General features: G+C 35.4%; 2 protein-coding genes across 6 annotated transcripts in view; one reads left to right on the top strand and one right to left on the bottom strand.

The window, feature by feature from the left end:
* Window positions 1–2394: 2394 nt before the first annotated feature.
* Window positions 2395–8549, top strand: LOC149808306 (uncharacterized). The gene is made up of 2 exons (XM_089975844.1): window positions 2395–5603; window positions 6965–8549. Exon 2 carries the CDS (start codon window positions 7059–7061, stop codon window positions 7917–7919), a length of 861 nt encoding a protein of 286 aa, XP_089831970.1. The 5' UTR covers window positions 2395–5603; window positions 6965–7058; the 3' UTR covers window positions 7920–8549.
* A 3188-nt stretch (window positions 8550–11737) lies between these two features.
* The window catches only part of LOC149808305 (retinol dehydrogenase 13-like), a 32780-nt gene continuing 27819 nt past the window's right edge, over window positions 11738–16698 (bottom strand). For 4 of the 5 annotated variants that reach the window (XM_089975813.1, XM_089975821.1, XM_089975827.1 and 1 more), the window contains exons 7-8: window positions 13609–13813; window positions 11738–11916 (exon numbers count right to left, since the gene is read on the bottom strand). In XM_089975813.1, the coding sequence (XP_089831939.1) occupies window positions 11817–11916; window positions 13609–13813 (305 nt within the window). In that variant the 3' untranslated portion in view covers window positions 11738–11816. Of the gene's footprint in view, window positions 11917–13608; window positions 13893–16698 lie in introns of those variants that run through there. The other variant, XM_089975837.1, reaches the window with a different exon arrangement.

The following is a 16698-nucleotide window of genomic DNA, read 5'->3' as shown; positions in this document are numbered from 1 at the left end:
CATATCGCTACGATGTCTGCAGTGTGGCAGTTCATAGTAATGTCTAGCACAGGGGCATCGTACCGCAGACATGTAGCATGATGTCCCACCCAGTCACATTATCCTAACACCAGGCTGACCAGTCCTAACACTAACCTCTTAATGCTGAGCGCCAAGCGAGGCAGCTGTTAGTACAAGAAAGAAGTCAATGGCAGTTCAAAGCAGAAAAAAGTTTATGCACCCCATTCCCAAATTTCCATCTGCAATTTTCATATCCGAAGGTCAAGGACGAATACTCCAAATTTTCTTAGTAACGAGCCCCTGTGCCTGTTAGTACCATTTTTGTAAGTCTTTGGTATGACTCAGCCGGGGATCGAACCCACGACCTCTTGCATCAGAGGCGGACGTTAAAACCACTAGGCCAACGGAGCGGTCTGAGTTTAGTTCAAACGTTAAAATACATTTTTGCGGTGTGATATATTTTCGACCCTGTAAAAATGGCGTCTCAAACTACGCAAGCCATGTTATTAATGTATCTTCTGGTTTGAATTACATACCTGACCACCTAATTCAAAATTTGAGGCAAGACGCATCAGTTAAGATTTTCCAAAGCATCTTAAAATAGTTTTGCAAATGCTGAAATTTCTAAAAGTCTAGGCTTAACTGCGTAATTGGTAAATTGAGATGATTAAAAGCAGTTGCGTCACGCGGGGGGGGGGGGGGGGAACGGTACGGACGGCACCGCGTGACACGAACAGAGGGGGTGACACCAAATAGACTGTCTAAAAAAATTTGAATTTTTGTGCAGGAAGGAGGTCCATAGGGGCGACACCATAAGTTACTGCACATGACTGTAAAATTTTGTAGAATTTTTGTGCAGGAAGGGGGTCCATGGGGGCGATACCATGAGTTACCACACTGGGTGACACCAACCCTAGTGACGCCACTGATTAAAAACAATTTGGACTTAATGCAGTCGGATTAAAATCAGATCTCCACTGTCCTATGTGGTTTTAATCATATTGGTACATCACTTCCCTAGTTTATTTACTGTAAAACACAAACTAAAATTACGGGCCTTTAAAATCCTATCATTATATCAAAAGCAGAAATGAGGAGAAAAAAGTTTCTAAGAAGAATCAAGAAATAATTATATATATATATATATATATATATATATATATATATATATATATACACATATACACACCTGTGGTACGAGTTTCAGTACCCATAGGAAGAAATGGTGGAATAATTTATGAAATATGTTTTATTAAAAGTTTATTTCATCTTGAAACCTCATTATGCCTACAGCATAAGTCAAAACTTCGATCTATTCATGACCTCACACATTTGCTCACTGACATTTAGTTTACGAGTACTAAATTTTTCTTACCTTGTTTCATCTTCGCTAGCCAAGTTCTGATATGTTAACCCTATCTACATCTTGGAGAACTGAACAGATATTTTGGGGGCACTGACAAGTTATTATGTACTTTTAAGAGAGTGATGTATGTAAGGTGAAGTTGTTTGCATTTAAAACATGCACAGTGGAGAAAATGTTGGCATACCTCTATGCTACTTTAATGTAATGTGGCTGACATTTATTTGGATATTGTTCCAGTGGAAATTGTACATGATCTAAGCACACTGCTAACTAAAATGACTGCTCCCTTGTGCTAAAAAAATCAGTCTGAATTAGTATAAAGTATACTATCTGTAGCAGCTATTAAAATAGGGAAAATGAATTTTGTCAAGACTAGACAATTCCAGCTTCTGAAAGTGCAACGAATGAATTACCAAATATATCAAATGTAAAGAAAGTTATCAGCTCTTTTTTTATAATAATTTTTTTTTGCATATTTAAGAGTCCATTTAAGTTGTGCACTCCTCTTGTCACGATCATGCCAGAACAATGTTTAAATTTGAACAACTTAATTTTGATTGAATGCATTGGCTTGCCCCCACATCCAATAAAATTCAGAGACCCGAAGCACAAAAACATCTGCTCGATATGCCAAGGTGTAGATATGGTAACATATCAAAACCTTGACAAGGGAAGATTACCTTGTTTATAACATCATCGTTTTTGGAGCATTGATCTTAGCACCACTCCTGGACTTCCTAGAGATGAATAAAGAAATTTACTATGAAAGAATATTTTTTCTGCTTAGTTTTCTGAACAGAAGAGTAACAAATTTTGATAACTTTTTAAGCTGGATAAAAAAATAAACTGAACTGCCCACTTTGAAGTTAAATATGTATACAGGTGAAAATTTTCTATAAGGACCTCTACACTCTCATGGTTATCCTTGGCAGTTCTGGATGACAGGGACAACTACAGACCTCGTTCAGCCTCAAGACTAACTTCAATGCAGTTCTTCAAATGAGCCCAAGGACTGCAACTTTGAGCACAATATTGTACCCAACTGACAAACATCGGGCTGTTCTTATTTGCATTCACAGCAGGATTCACTGTTCTTAACAAGCTTAGTCTTCTGTTTCTTCTGAGTCACTTATTGATACAACATAACTGGATCATAAAAGAGGCTATAGACTTTACTTTTTTTGCTTCTTACTGTTTTTGAACTCTCACGTAGTAGATGCCTTAGGATTTTGCGTTTTTCCATTTTCCACATTTTTCTTAGCCTTTTTTGATGACTGCTTTTCACCATGTTCTGTTATTTCCTGCACATTGCTATCCTCTGTCATTGCCTTTTCCGCCAACAATAACTGTTAGAAGAATGTGTTTCTTTGTGGTCTTCTTTGATTAGTCCAGTAATACACTCTCCTTTCCGAAGAAGCCAGCAATTCGACCTCTTGGACTCGGAGCATGAGTACCTACTACTATGTCCTCGTTAGGAAGAAAACATTCATTCCTTTGTGGAGAGATGGCATGGCAGGTGGCTGTAGTTTTGGAATCAGGTCATTACTTAATCTGATTAAAATCAAATCTCCACTATCGTGTATGAACAGTGATGATCTCATTTTAATCAGATTGAGTTATTGCTTTAATTGTGGAATACTGTATCTGGTATGAATGACGCACAGGTGGATTGAAGGGTTAGATTCCACAATTTTTAAATGATGCTCGAAGATCTGTACCTGACAGACTTAAGTTATAGGCTCTGATTTGGAACGGGATGTAATTTCTAACATGTATTTCATCCTTCCATTATTGTGTATCTTCTGAAATGGTCAGAAACATTGGACATCGAGTGCTAAGTTGTTGGACATGACTAGTGTGAAATGGTAATATGAAAAGATTGATATTATGTTGTTTTCCAAATCAGTTATTGTCAAAGATATATGTAATCTGTGCCTGTCATACAACAGAAACAATGGCTGGGATGGCTCTCGCCCTTGAACACAGCTAATGAAATGGTTCATTGAGACATTTCCTGAAGACTTGACCATGGAACCATCCAGTCTCACAAGCAGGACCAGAAACCCTAATGATTGCATCCTCAAGCAATTCATTCCTCAGTCTCTTTCCAGAAGAACAAAATAAGCTGGAATAAATGTACTTAAAGAATTTCCACCTGATAAAACTGTCACATTATATGATATTTCACTGGTAACTGCAACCAATTTCAAGTTTTTGTTGGCGACCACAAAAGTAGGGATATGATTATCAGAAATGCTCTTTTTATCAAAGACATAAATGTATTAATGTTTCTCCTTTGGGTTACAAGTGTTCATGACTTTCTCAGATACTTCAAAATATTTTGCTACCTTCTCTCTGATCGTGGAATTGGCACATGTGATTGCCAGTGACTTAATCTTTTTAACTGTTATATTAGGCCATCGCAATATGAAGCTGTGATACCACTGCAGTGATAATTGATTATCCTTCTGACAAATGAACAGTTATAAGAAGTAACCTGATTTTATTAATTTGTCAGACAACACAAGCCAAATTGCCCCAAGGGGTTCAATTCAGTGACATTTCAGTGGGTATATGAAAGTGTTGTAGGAAATCTAATGTTCTTTGGTGATTGTTATGCATAAATTGTATACTGTTTAGAGTTGTATCCACCTTACTTGAGCATAGTTAATTGTAGTTATACAAATCTTTAATCCCACATCCACATGCCTAAAATAAAAATTCATGAAAAAGTAATAAACAAGTGAGGTCAAAAAGGTCCATATTTTCTGAATAGCTACAATACAACAAAGGACAAGAATATTATTCCATTGACAAGTCAGTAGCGGAGTAAAAGATGTTTATCCATCCTAACCTAAAATTTATACTTGCATTTTTGTTTAAGTCTGAAGGTCATTTTTTACACCAAGTGCAAAAGCAAGCCAGTTCACTAGGTGATGATTCTGAAATACACTGTGTGCTAAACAGCTTGATTCAATTCAAAATAGTTGCCATCCGGGCCGTTTTTTTTGGTATTCTACTTGCCCTGAACCAACATGTCTACTGTTAAGTGTGGCTAGCTCTTCTTCCTAGTCCATTTTTGGTATTTCTGCATATTATGAGGTGTTGCTTATCATTTGATTTTAAAGACGGGCATGACATCACAAACTGATTTGGTCTCTGTGAGCATGTGAGTCACTGATGAAGCCAATTTGTATGCTGAATTGTTTGTAGCACATTTGACAGGAGATGCTACATGGGTTTGCTTGAACAATAGAGGTCATGCTACAATTCTGAGATTTCCAATGTATGTACTTTTGCACTGTCTCTGCAGTTTTTCTCCGTTCAAAATCTAGCTTTGGTATGGGCAAGACTCTGACAAGTGCAGTGACCCTGTGTGATATCTTTCCAAGACTCGGTCAATGTTGAAGAGTTTTAAGGATGACTTAAGGGAATCTTTGAAGCATCTCTTCTGACCACCCTAAATTCGCTTTCCCACCTTCAGCTCACAATATGTCTTTGGTAGTCACTCTTCTGACACTCTGCTGACTTGACCTGCCCATTTCAAACGTGATTTCGTCGTAGACTGTTTATGCTTAGAATGCCTGCCCGTGTGAGAAGCTCGGTGTCTGATACCCTGCCCTACCATCTCATCCTCAGATGGCACATATGAAAATGATTCAGCTTCTTGTCATTGTGTCTGTACATAGTCCAGGCTTCACTAGCATACCATAGGGTCGGCAACACAATAGCTTTGTAGGCTTAGAAATTTGTGGATTGACCCATCTGTGTTCCCATACATTTACATGGTGTCTGCCAAAGGCCATACATGCTTTAGCAACTTGGCATTGATTTCATGTTAAGCGTGGCCTGCAAATGGATGCCTAGATAGATGAACTTGTTCACTGACATGAGGGTTTGGCAATTTACTGTGATGGATGGGTCTACATGTTTTCCTGGTGCAGGTTGGTGCATCACGGTTACCTCTCTCTTCTTGATACTGAATGTAAGACACTGAGATTTGGCATTCGGGGAGCAATCAGCAAATAAGAGATCACAGTCAGTTCCTGTAACTTTGTCTTCATCACAGATCGCCATCAATCTGGTTTCTGATGTTGATCCCAGTGTCCCAGGCACAAAGGTATCAGTAAGCATGGAAGAGAACGTCATACTGAAGAGAGTTGGGGACAACATGCAGCCCTGTTATCCTCCACTGGTGACTGGGATTGGATCATTTTGCAAAGTACATGTAACTATGGTAGGTATATATGGGTCACATCAATTTCAAGAACTACACAATTTACATAACTATTCCCTGCCACCATACTTGTTGTTTTTGGAGGGGTTTAATGCCATTTTTCAGTGGATAATATACATGGCAACCAGTATAACTGGTGGGAAGAACCTGGGAAAACCCTGTTAAGAACCACCAATCCATGGAAAACAGCTGGCAAGCTTTCTTACATTCCCACATTGGCCCATCCTGAGACTTGAACCCACACAGAGGTGAGATGGCAGAGATCGGTTAAGGTGAGCGCTTTGACCACTAGGCCACCTAGGTCCCCATTGCTAACTGTAGCAAAAATGGTACAAAATATTTAATATAATGTTCTGTCTTAATTTGCTGCATTTTATGCTTAAAAAATGGGTTGACTTGACATCAGAAACATATCCACTCAAATCCTATTCATGTTTAATCTTCCTAAAGGAGACAATTGAAGACTTGTACTGTTGTGCTTTTCCACAAATAGTCTGGAGCATTTTCCTTTGGTGCTAATAGGAATAAACCATTTACGTTTTGGAAGGATTTTCTTTTTGACCAGGATACTTGTGTTTCTTGTATCACAGTATATTTTTCTTTTCACCAAAAATGATTGATAGAGTAAGAGCTTTTGTATCCTAGCAAGATTGTGTTTTACTGTTTTTGGAGGATCAGAAATTTGTCCAATAGTGCCAAGTCACCCCCAAGAAATTTGTTGTTTGGCTCCTGATGACATATATGCTAATATTATCATTTATTTTAATTCATAATGAGGGTAATTTTTTTAAAAATTACCTCACATAGCTTGAAAAAACTATTCTTGCTCCAATGTATAGTCACCCACCCAAAACCAACACCAAAACATTTGATACAAATACATTATTTTCAGGCAAAAGGAAAACAAAATATACTGGCTTGAAAGAAAATCCTTCCCCCATAAATGGTCAGTTCTGGTTCAAAAAAGATTATCCTATTCATTCTCACCCTGCCACCAACTGAAAATTAAATGATTGAACTCTAAGTCATCATGACCTACCTACAAGAATATACTATCTATGCTAATTGTAATTGCAATTTAATTATGGTACCCAGGTGATCATCAGGAGGTCAGATTGGGTTAGGGGTAAATATTGCGAGCAGGTATCAAACAGATATTAGTGACTGAAGCCCATTGTATTAATACTTTAAAAAATTTAAACAAAGAAAAGATCTGTAATTGATGATAGATGGGTAAAAATTACCTTTGTCAAAATACATTACAGTCTTGTTTAGGGTATTAGCTTTTGTTTCATTTAATTAACAGTGGAAGTGTAAAAACATTTGGACATTCCAATAAAATGGTTCTTGTTTCTTTTCAGACCAAAGACAATTATTATAGATTAATTTAATAACCACAGAGTACATTCAATAGCTTTCTACCAGAGTCTTATCAGGAACTGGTACTTTACTAAAATGTTGAGAATTTTGTCAACTCGGCCACCTGTTCCTTCCTGGCAGCACATGTTTATGCTTGAAGCCATGGCCTTCAAAATGAAGATAGCTGTTGACGACCCAAACATAACTGCAGATGACATTTGTGCCCAGGTCTGGACTAACATGTATCACAGTGGTAATCCAAATGGTCAGTGGCATGCCATTCCATTGCCAGTTCTGGAATCAACCACAGAACTGGATAATGGAAAAAAAGAATTAGTTTTCAGTGATTCATTTATTCTTACAAGTGATGGTGAGGAGTACAGATTCACATTTCGAGCGAGATTAAAACAAACAAAAACTTGGATGTGGGCAAATGATTACAAGGTAGATGGTTTGGTCAAAATATCCCCACCCACAGGTGAACAATGGACACAGGGACCAGAATTTAATAGAATTTGTGAAAATATATACTTGGGAAATTTCATGGCATCCTCAATCGCTGATGAACTTGGCTTTGATGCTATTTTAAATGTTGCTGATAACTTAGATCTTGTGCCTTCAAAATTCAGCCATGAAATTTTGTATAGAAAGATCCCTATGATGGATGGAGCGAGAAATAAAATCCCCGATCATATGATACAGGAGGCTGTATCATGGCTTGAGGAGCAGGATGCTCTGGATAAAAAGACCATTGTAAACTGTCGAGCTGGAATAGGGCGAGCTGGATCAACAGTGGTTGCCTACATTTTCTATAAAAATCCTACATGGTCATTTGAACAGTGCTACAAGTTTGTGTTTGAGAAGAGATTTATATATCCACACAGTGGCCTGGAAGAGACACTTTATCGGCTTTATCCCAGAGTACATCTAGATACTCTAAATCTGACCCATAGTTAACCACGTTAGAATTAACATGACCTTAAACAGATAGGGTTCCTTGTTTCAAGACCCTGTGCACATCTTGGAACAGTGTATGCTGAGGCTAGTTAAGATGGTATCAGCAATTTTGTCTTCATAAAACTTATTAAAACTGCCTTCATGACTTTTTACAAAGGTATTCTGAAAATGGTGTTATTACCTGTTGCCATGCAGCACTGTTAGTACTAAGGGTTCTTCTACTTGTTTGTGAACTCATGGATGGGCTTGGAAGTTAATGGGAAAAAATACACATTAATTTGATGTCCAGGTAACTCTTTGACCTCTCACTTATGTTCTTATATTCCATAAAGTGGAAATCCTGGTTTGATTCAAATTGCCCATAAAAATGCTTTTTCCTTTTCTTTCATTAATACAACAAATTCTCATATAAGAAATGTACATTATACCTTGAGAAATTGTTGAGTCATAATTTCTGATGAAACATTTAAAACCTTTCAAGTTTTGTATCTAGATTATGTAAAATTTCAACACAAATGCAAAATAAGGGAGTTGTAAATGCCAAATATATACATTTGATTGGTCACCCTCCATGTCATAAGCATATCCTTCTGACCAATACAAGAAACCTATAATAACAATAATAATAATTTATTTATTTATAGAGGGTGACTCATTTAGTCAAGGACTATTCTCCCTTGAGGCCTCTCTTAAGGAGAGTATAACAATGTGCATTATATGAAAGATAGCAGTAATTACTGTTTATTTTAACATTTAGTATCAAAATAATAAATTCCATTATAATCTATTAGAAACACATGCATACTCATGATATCTCTTCTTAAATACTCTAATAGTTTCTGCAAATTTTACATGTAGTGGAAGCTTGTTCCACAGAACTGTACCAGAGTATTGGAAGCTCTTTTTAAATTGCTCTGTTCTTGGTTTTGGTGCTAGAAGGTTTCCATGTGATATTGATCTCAACTGGTATTGTGTTGAAAAAGGCCTGAATAAGTCCTGAAGATACCCTGGTGCAGTTCCATGTAGACATTTATATACAAGAACTGCCTTGTGAAAATCTATCCTTTCATGTATTGTGAACCAGTGAGTTCTGTAAACAATGCTTTTGAGGGATGATCAATAGATGGATCTAAAATTATGTGTTTGTGAAGTTTATAAATCCTGTCAGGCTGACATTTGGCACACTCTCCCCATACAGTTGAATAGTAATCCATTGTTGGAAGAATATATGACTTGTAGTATAGATTGTGAGTATTCTGTAGGTAAATATTTCTTGATTTTGCTAAGTAGGGCAATTCTGGATGACAGCGTTTTTCAAAGCTTGTCAATATGGTCATCCCATTGTAAATTATTATCTATAGACAGACCTACAAGCTTTTCAGGTTTCACATTTTCTAACAAATGATTATTTATTGTAAGAGGTAGTTCTGTGTTCCCTAACTGAGTAGCTTTTGTGATGTCCCCAAAATAATACATTTTGTTTTACCTGCATTAATTACGATTGTATTTTGTGCCCAAATCTGAACTCTAATAAGGTATGGGCCTATTCTTTTTTGGATAACTTCAGTATCAGAATTAGATGTATACAAGGTTGCATTGTCTGCAAAAAAATCTGTATTTGTGTATCCATTATTGAATGGTAGATCTTTCACACAGATAAGAAAGAGGAGAGGGGCCTAAAACTGAGCCTTGAGTTTGTGAGCTAATATTGCCAATGCTTAATTGTTGAACATATTCTAATAATAAAAGACTTTGATAATCCATAATCCATCTTTTCTTGTTGATGGAATCAGTCCTGAAAGACAAAATACTGCCAACATAAAATTTGTATGTAAAGCAGTTATTAATTTTCTTTTTCGTTTTTCTTTTTGGGTTTGTCCACTATTATGTTAAAATATCACTTTATGTGCTCATAAAGTTTCCAATAACTTGTTTGTATCCATTACTAACCTTTATTAATATTATAAATATTTCATGTTCATTTCTTTACATGTAGTCGATAAAAGTTTATACCATAGATTTTAGCACTCAGCTTTATTTATTGTATACAGTAGCATCTTGGTTTGATGTATTTTGGTTGATACAGCAGATGGACTGGTTATATACATATCCACAACACAACATACACTACATAGATTGTCCAAGAAATTGTCATGCTAATTAATGTGTGGAGCAGTTTGTTTTTCTAAAGAATTTTGAATACATTTATTATATACCTATTAAATATTCCATGGATGATAAAGTGTTTGATGTTCAATCAGTATTTCAACATTGCATGCCCAGACTGAAACTGTTCTGGTGTTTTCACTGACGTCAGTGTGCTGATATTCTTAGATGAAATTAAAGCACTTTTTATAAATCTGTTTTGAATTCATTCATATTTTGTAGCAAGTTAAAAATATTCCAAATTGTGGTAGAAAATGTATGCAGAAATGGAAAACCACAACTAAGACTTGTTCTGAGAAAAAAGCTTGTTGATATGGTGTACAAATAAATAGCTGTCTGACAGACATTACATGTCTCTATGCCACATTGAATGTATTCTCCTTCTAATTAGAAATAAGCATGTAGTTCTGTGTTTATTTTAGGTATGCTTGGCAATCCAGATGGCTGCATGAGGTGCTCTAAGTATGCTTTGCAACCCAGATGGCTGTAAACGGTGGTGTAAGTATGCTTAGCAGGCAGCCCAGACAGCCGTATTAAGTGGTGTAAGTATGCTTTGCAGCCCAGATGGATGTATTAAATGGTGTAAGTATGCTTTGCAGCCCAGATGGCTGTATTAAATGGTGTAAGTATGCTTAATAGGCAGCCCAGATGGCTGTATTAAATGGTGTTAAGTATGCTTTGCAGCCCAGATGGCTGTATTAAGTGGTGTAAGTATGCTTAATAGGCAGTCCAGATGGCTGCATATGCTTGGCAGCCCAGTTTTATGTATAAGGTGGTTTAATTAATATTAATTATCCATTCTGCATACAAGAATTAGAAATAACTGAGGTCATTTACATAGTGGTTTATATTCTAATCATTTAAGAGATAGTACATTATTTGCATATGGTGATGATATAGAAAATGCATACCATTATGTATTTATTTGTAAATACTATAGTGAACAGCATAGGAAATTGGTTCAGAATCTAAATTATCTCACAGTGACTACTAATAATCTGTTGTCTAGATCATCCGACTTTACAGTGAAAATTAATAATAGCTTATTTAACTTGTTCCAAACATATATAAAAGACACAAAATGCTTTACTTAATTATAGAGTATTCACAATTGGATTTCTTGACTCAATTGATCTCAGCTAATTTTAATATTAATCATCCAAGACATGATTTTCTTTAAGGTGACTGAATTCATTTTGGTGACTATACTATGTCCAGTTTTTGCCCTGATCATTAATTGTTTTATGTATTAATAAATTTAAACCAATAAGGTATGCTTGGCAGCCCAGATGACTATGAGGTAGTCTCAGAATAGGATAGGAGATCGCTAAAAGTAAAATGTCATTGGATGGGGCCTTCCAGAAAGACAGTTTTGTTTGCTGACCTCTGACTTGTCTTTTCTCATACATCTGGGGAAGATATTTGCATAATTTTCATATTTTATTATTAACAATTGTTTCAAATATATAGGAGGTATTTTTAAAAATAGCCATAGCACCAACCTACCTACTCCCAACTAAAACTTCTGAATCTAGGGCAACAAAACTAAAATATTTTAAGGATGGTTTCGGTCACTACACAAAAACTTCCACATGCTCTAGGATGAAAATGAAATGATTAAACACAAAAAGAAAGAATGAAGCAACCCATACTAAAGTATAAAGTATCACATTTATTCACACATTCAGTCTCTATTTAAACCATTTAAAAAATTCTAAAAAAATGACAGCATCAGGAGTATAGATGAGTCCAATGCTCACTAATTGCCCATAGTCTTTTGGCAACCTTTTCATCATTTGCTTGTGGTGCACTTTTTGTTTCTTTCTGATTCCTGCAATGAGATATTACATCCTTTTTATTCTTAACTCACCTATCTGTTTAAATATTTATTTCTTGATTGTTGATGTCAATATTTAGTCTTTCAGTAATTAATTACAGCACAATTTCAAGTAGCAAGAATAAAGACAGGTGCTTATCACAAAATAGAAATTGTGTGTTCTCTCCATTAAGAACCTTTTAACAAAAAATATGTTAGTAAAGTAGATTGTATCCACTGTTTAAATGCTTTGCCTTAGACTGATGAAAATGTGGAGAAAAAAAGGATGGTAGTGATGACAGGGCCTCAAAATCAAATTCTGGCAAGGTATAAAATCAAGGCTTTTACGGAAAACTAATTGGCCTGTATTATTAACAATCCTCAATTTTCATTTTTATCGATACATGGATTTATCAGTCCATAAAGACTGTATTTAGCTTGGCCAGATTTATCACCCTGGATTAAACCGGAATAAATAAATCCTTATCATCCAAAGCAATGTTCAATAATTATGTGAAAAAAAACCAAAGACTTATTTCCTTAATTCATTTTTATGGTAAGAAGACAGCACTAGATGGAATTAGAAGTGTCTACTGAATAAAATGACACAACAAAAGTTCTGCACATAAAAAACTTTTCATTTTTTATAATACAATAGGATTTAAATTGGATGATAAATAACTAAGTAAAAAGATAAATAGTATATACTTAGATTTAACCATGAACATTTTCAGCACTGAATCATGCGTTTCAAATGAGATAAAAACAAATCTGGAACAGACAAACGGACAGACAGACAGACATCCAACAGCACAAGTCAGTAAGTGATATGTGATGCATAATCAAATATGACTCTTTAAATAGAATATGTGTTACATTGCCGCTAAGTGATGTGTGATGCATGGTCAAATATGACTGCCTCTTAACAGAATACATCTTTCATTGCCAGTAAGTGATGTATGATGCATAATCGAATATGACTGCCTCTAAATGGAATACAGGTTTATTTGTGAGCAAGTAATGTGTGAATCATAATGGAACATTACTATCTCTAAACAGAATGTGTTTGATTGGCAGTAAGTAATGTGTGATGCATAATCAAATACAACCATCTCTCAACAGAAGACATGTTTCACTGCCACTAAGTGATGTGTGATTCCTAATAGAATATGACTGCCTCTAACGAAATATGTGTTTCATTGCCAGTAGTCAGAAGCAGAATAACATTAAACTTGATGATCTGGTAAGCATCCTACATTATCCGCCACATGCACATGTGAGATTGCTATAACCTTTTGTAAAACAGCTTCTGGTGATTTAGCCAATCAGAACACAACAAAATGATATCATAAAATAGGTAATGTTAGGACTTTAAAAAACCAAAGCATATTATTGATGACACAACCCATTTCTTACAACTTGCAAAACAATCACATTATCTTTACCTTGCTGAAAAAAAGCCATTTTGAATTGACATGTGAAAGTTTGATCATGTCAAAAGGAAAATGAATAATTATGTATCTGAATCCCATACACCTATTCTTAAACCTGTGAGGTTTCGGTTTTCAGTAATTGTCAATTGTAATAAAAGAAATGCAATGTAAATATTTGTTGTTGTTTGTTATTCAAACTGCTAACTTAACATAGTGAGTCAGATAAATATATGAAAAAATAATTTTAATTTAGCAATATCACAGTACTACTTACACAAAATACTTTCCAGACACTTTTTCAAGGCTTGGGTCCAAGGCACAGTACACTATTGTCTGAGCCCCCTCTGCTGGGGACTTGAGGAAAAGCCAGTTAATAGGTGAAAAAAATGAGCGTGACACAGAATTTGAGACTGACATATGTCGTCCAATTTCAGTTCTGCATAGTCCTGGGTATACAGCATTGACTGTCACATTAGTTCCTGCAATTAGAAATGGTTGATATCACAATTTCAGTTCTGTGTAGTCCTGGGTATACAGCATTGACTGTCACATTAGTTCCTGCAATTAGAAATGGCTGATATCACAATTTCAGTTCTGTGTACTCCTGGGTATACAGCATTGACTGTCACGTTAGTTCCTGCAATTAGAAATGGCTGATATCACAATTTCAGTTCTGTGTAGTCCTGGGTATACAGCACTGACTATCACATCAGTTCCTGTAATTAGAAATGGTTGATACCAAAAGCATCGCAGCAACTGATTAGTGACAGTATGAGGTTATTGTTAATTTTAGATTGAGAAAAGGAATAATTTTAATGGAAAATTAGAGTGATGTTTACCCACTCAGGGTTATTTTAATTTGATCCATAAAGTTGATACATGCAATGATTAAATAACAAGGAATGCTGTACATACTAAGATGATCAACTTTACGTGAAATACAAATAATCAAACACTGAGTTACTAGCGTTGACTTCAATATTTAACAGTAAATCTGACATTCTGTAAGAAATTTGGTTTAAAAACCATATATAGAATCTTTACAACAGGTAACTCTCAACTTAGTTCCTATATAATTAAAATTACCAACACAGAAAACATTTTCATAAGTAGATCTGCCATTTGATTTGTTATATAAAACATGCTGTTTTGGTTAATACATCGGCAAGGATTATGCCAGGCTGTTGGCTATATCCAGTTTTTTGTTTGGTTTAATACATGTAAAATAATATAAGAAGATAAGAATTCTTTATTTAAGACTAAATAGTCCATACATCTAAATTAGAATATAGATATAAAGTAAAAACATTGTAAACATAAAAGATCACATATATCATATGTACAAGTATACATATACATCTATAACAATGGACTGTGCCCAGCATTGTAAAGAATGAGACGAAGTAGCACATTAGAGGGTAATTTGTTCCATCTACTAATAATATGAGAATTTAAATGAATGTCATAGTTCCAAAGAGATTTCAATATGCAGTTCTTTTTATTTGATATTCTTGTCATCATTGAGAATATATATTTTCTCATTATTTCATCAAAACTGAATATTTCATAATTTACAAACATGCTGGAGGCACTGTTCCATCTAGGAAGGCCTAATAGAAAAAGAAGACTATTATTATAACCAATAACTAGTTTTCTTTTCTTACATTCACTAATATTTGTCCATGTAGGATCACAATACATAGCGCAGCAATAAGATTTGAATAATCTAATTTTGATATTCAACGAACAATTCTTAAATTTACATAGAATCATGTTTGTTCAAGTTCACAAAAATTGGTAATGTCTCATCATATCTTCATTATCTGACCGATTGGATTTAAAAATATGACCTAATAATGTATAATATACATAAGCGCATTGCCGTCAAGATGTACAGGGGGGAGGAGATGGTAATTTGAAAGAAGTTGACTGAAAGACCATGCATACTGATGTTTGTGTATAATAGATGATATCATTCTCCAATGCATATTTTTCACATATCTTTAACAATTTCTTTAAACCTGTGATAGAAGGACTTATCAATGATATATCATCAGCAAAACTAAAATTGTAAAGAAACAAGAAATTTGGTGGCAGATGTAACCCCATGTAACACTGACCCAGTTTATGATTTAACTTGTCTATGTATATATTAAATAAAAGTGGAAAGAACACCTCCCTGCCTCACCCCATTGGTTACATGGAAAGTGCTGGATATTCCACTTCCACATCGCACATAGTACAACTGTTTACCATACCAGTTAACTAAAGTATGAACTATGTAGACAAGTATTTTAATATCAAGCAACTTTTTAAAGAGTGTCCAATGATCGACCCTATCAAATGCCTTACTAGCATCTAAAAAGCATGCAAACACTGGGTTGCCATGTTCTACATAACAGCTGACAACTTCCTTAAAGGCATGTAGGCACAAATCTGTCGAATGTTGCTTTCACTGGACAACAAATTTTTACAAAAGTCATGTTACTGAAATAAAATTAGTCAATTCTTATCAATTTTTATGTGCTGAACACGAATATGACAGTCAAATTGCAAAATTGGCTCTAGTTTTTTTGTAATCTGCAAGAAATTAATGTTTACATAACGAAATGCATTCCAATAGTAAAAGGTCAACTGTAATAGCCTACCTATAAAAAATCAAGTCATTGACTACATCTTAGATTTCTTCGCCTGTCTCTTGTACAGCTGTTCGGGAGCATCTCTGAGGAGTGTCCAGCAGTAGTCAGCCAGCATTGTAGTGGACCATTTTCCCTGGTATCTTTGTTCCATTGTTGCGATATCTTGATGAAAACGTTCGCCGTGTTCATCACTAACAATACCACAGTTGCTAGGAAAGAAATCCAAATGGGAATGAAGGAAGTGAATCTTTAGAGACATATTGCAGCCAAGTTTCTTATACTTCATCAACATGTCTTCTACTAGTTCCTTATAGTTTTCTGCCCTAACATTTCCGAGGAAGTTTGTAGAAACTAGGCGAAAAGCATTCCATGCTTGTTTCGCGTCACCTTCCAGCAAGTTGTTGAACCGGTCATATTTGAAAAGCTCTCGAATCTGAGGACCCACAAAAACTCCCTCTTTAATCTTTGCTTCGCTGAGTCGAGGGAATTTTTCATGCAGGTATCGGAATGCTGGCAAAGTCCGGTCAATGGCTTTCACGAAGTTCTTCATCAAACCTAGTTTGATGTGAAGGGGTGGTAGCAAGATTTTCTGAGCCTCAACCAGAGCTGGGTGTTGGATATTCTTCTCTCCAATGGCTACATTCTGCCTGTGAGTCCATTCCTTCCTCATGTAGTGCATTTCCCTTGCTCGGCTATCCCACTCGCATAAGAAACACATGTATTTT

The sequence above is a fragment of the Sinohyriopsis cumingii genome, chromosome 1 (genome assembly GCF_028554795.1).
Source record: "Sinohyriopsis cumingii isolate HCF-2022 chromosome 1, ASM2855479v2, whole genome shotgun sequence".
NCBI lineage: Eukaryota > Metazoa > Mollusca > Bivalvia > Unionida > Unionidae > Sinohyriopsis > Sinohyriopsis cumingii.
This window is presented reverse-complemented; position numbering and strand designations above follow the sequence as displayed.

Bases quoted from the DNA above. Each gene is read 5' to 3' on its own strand.
- LOC149808306 (XM_089975844.1), top strand. From the start codon at position 7,059: ATGTTGAGAATTTTGTCAACTCGGCCACCTGTTCCTTCCTGGCAGCAC.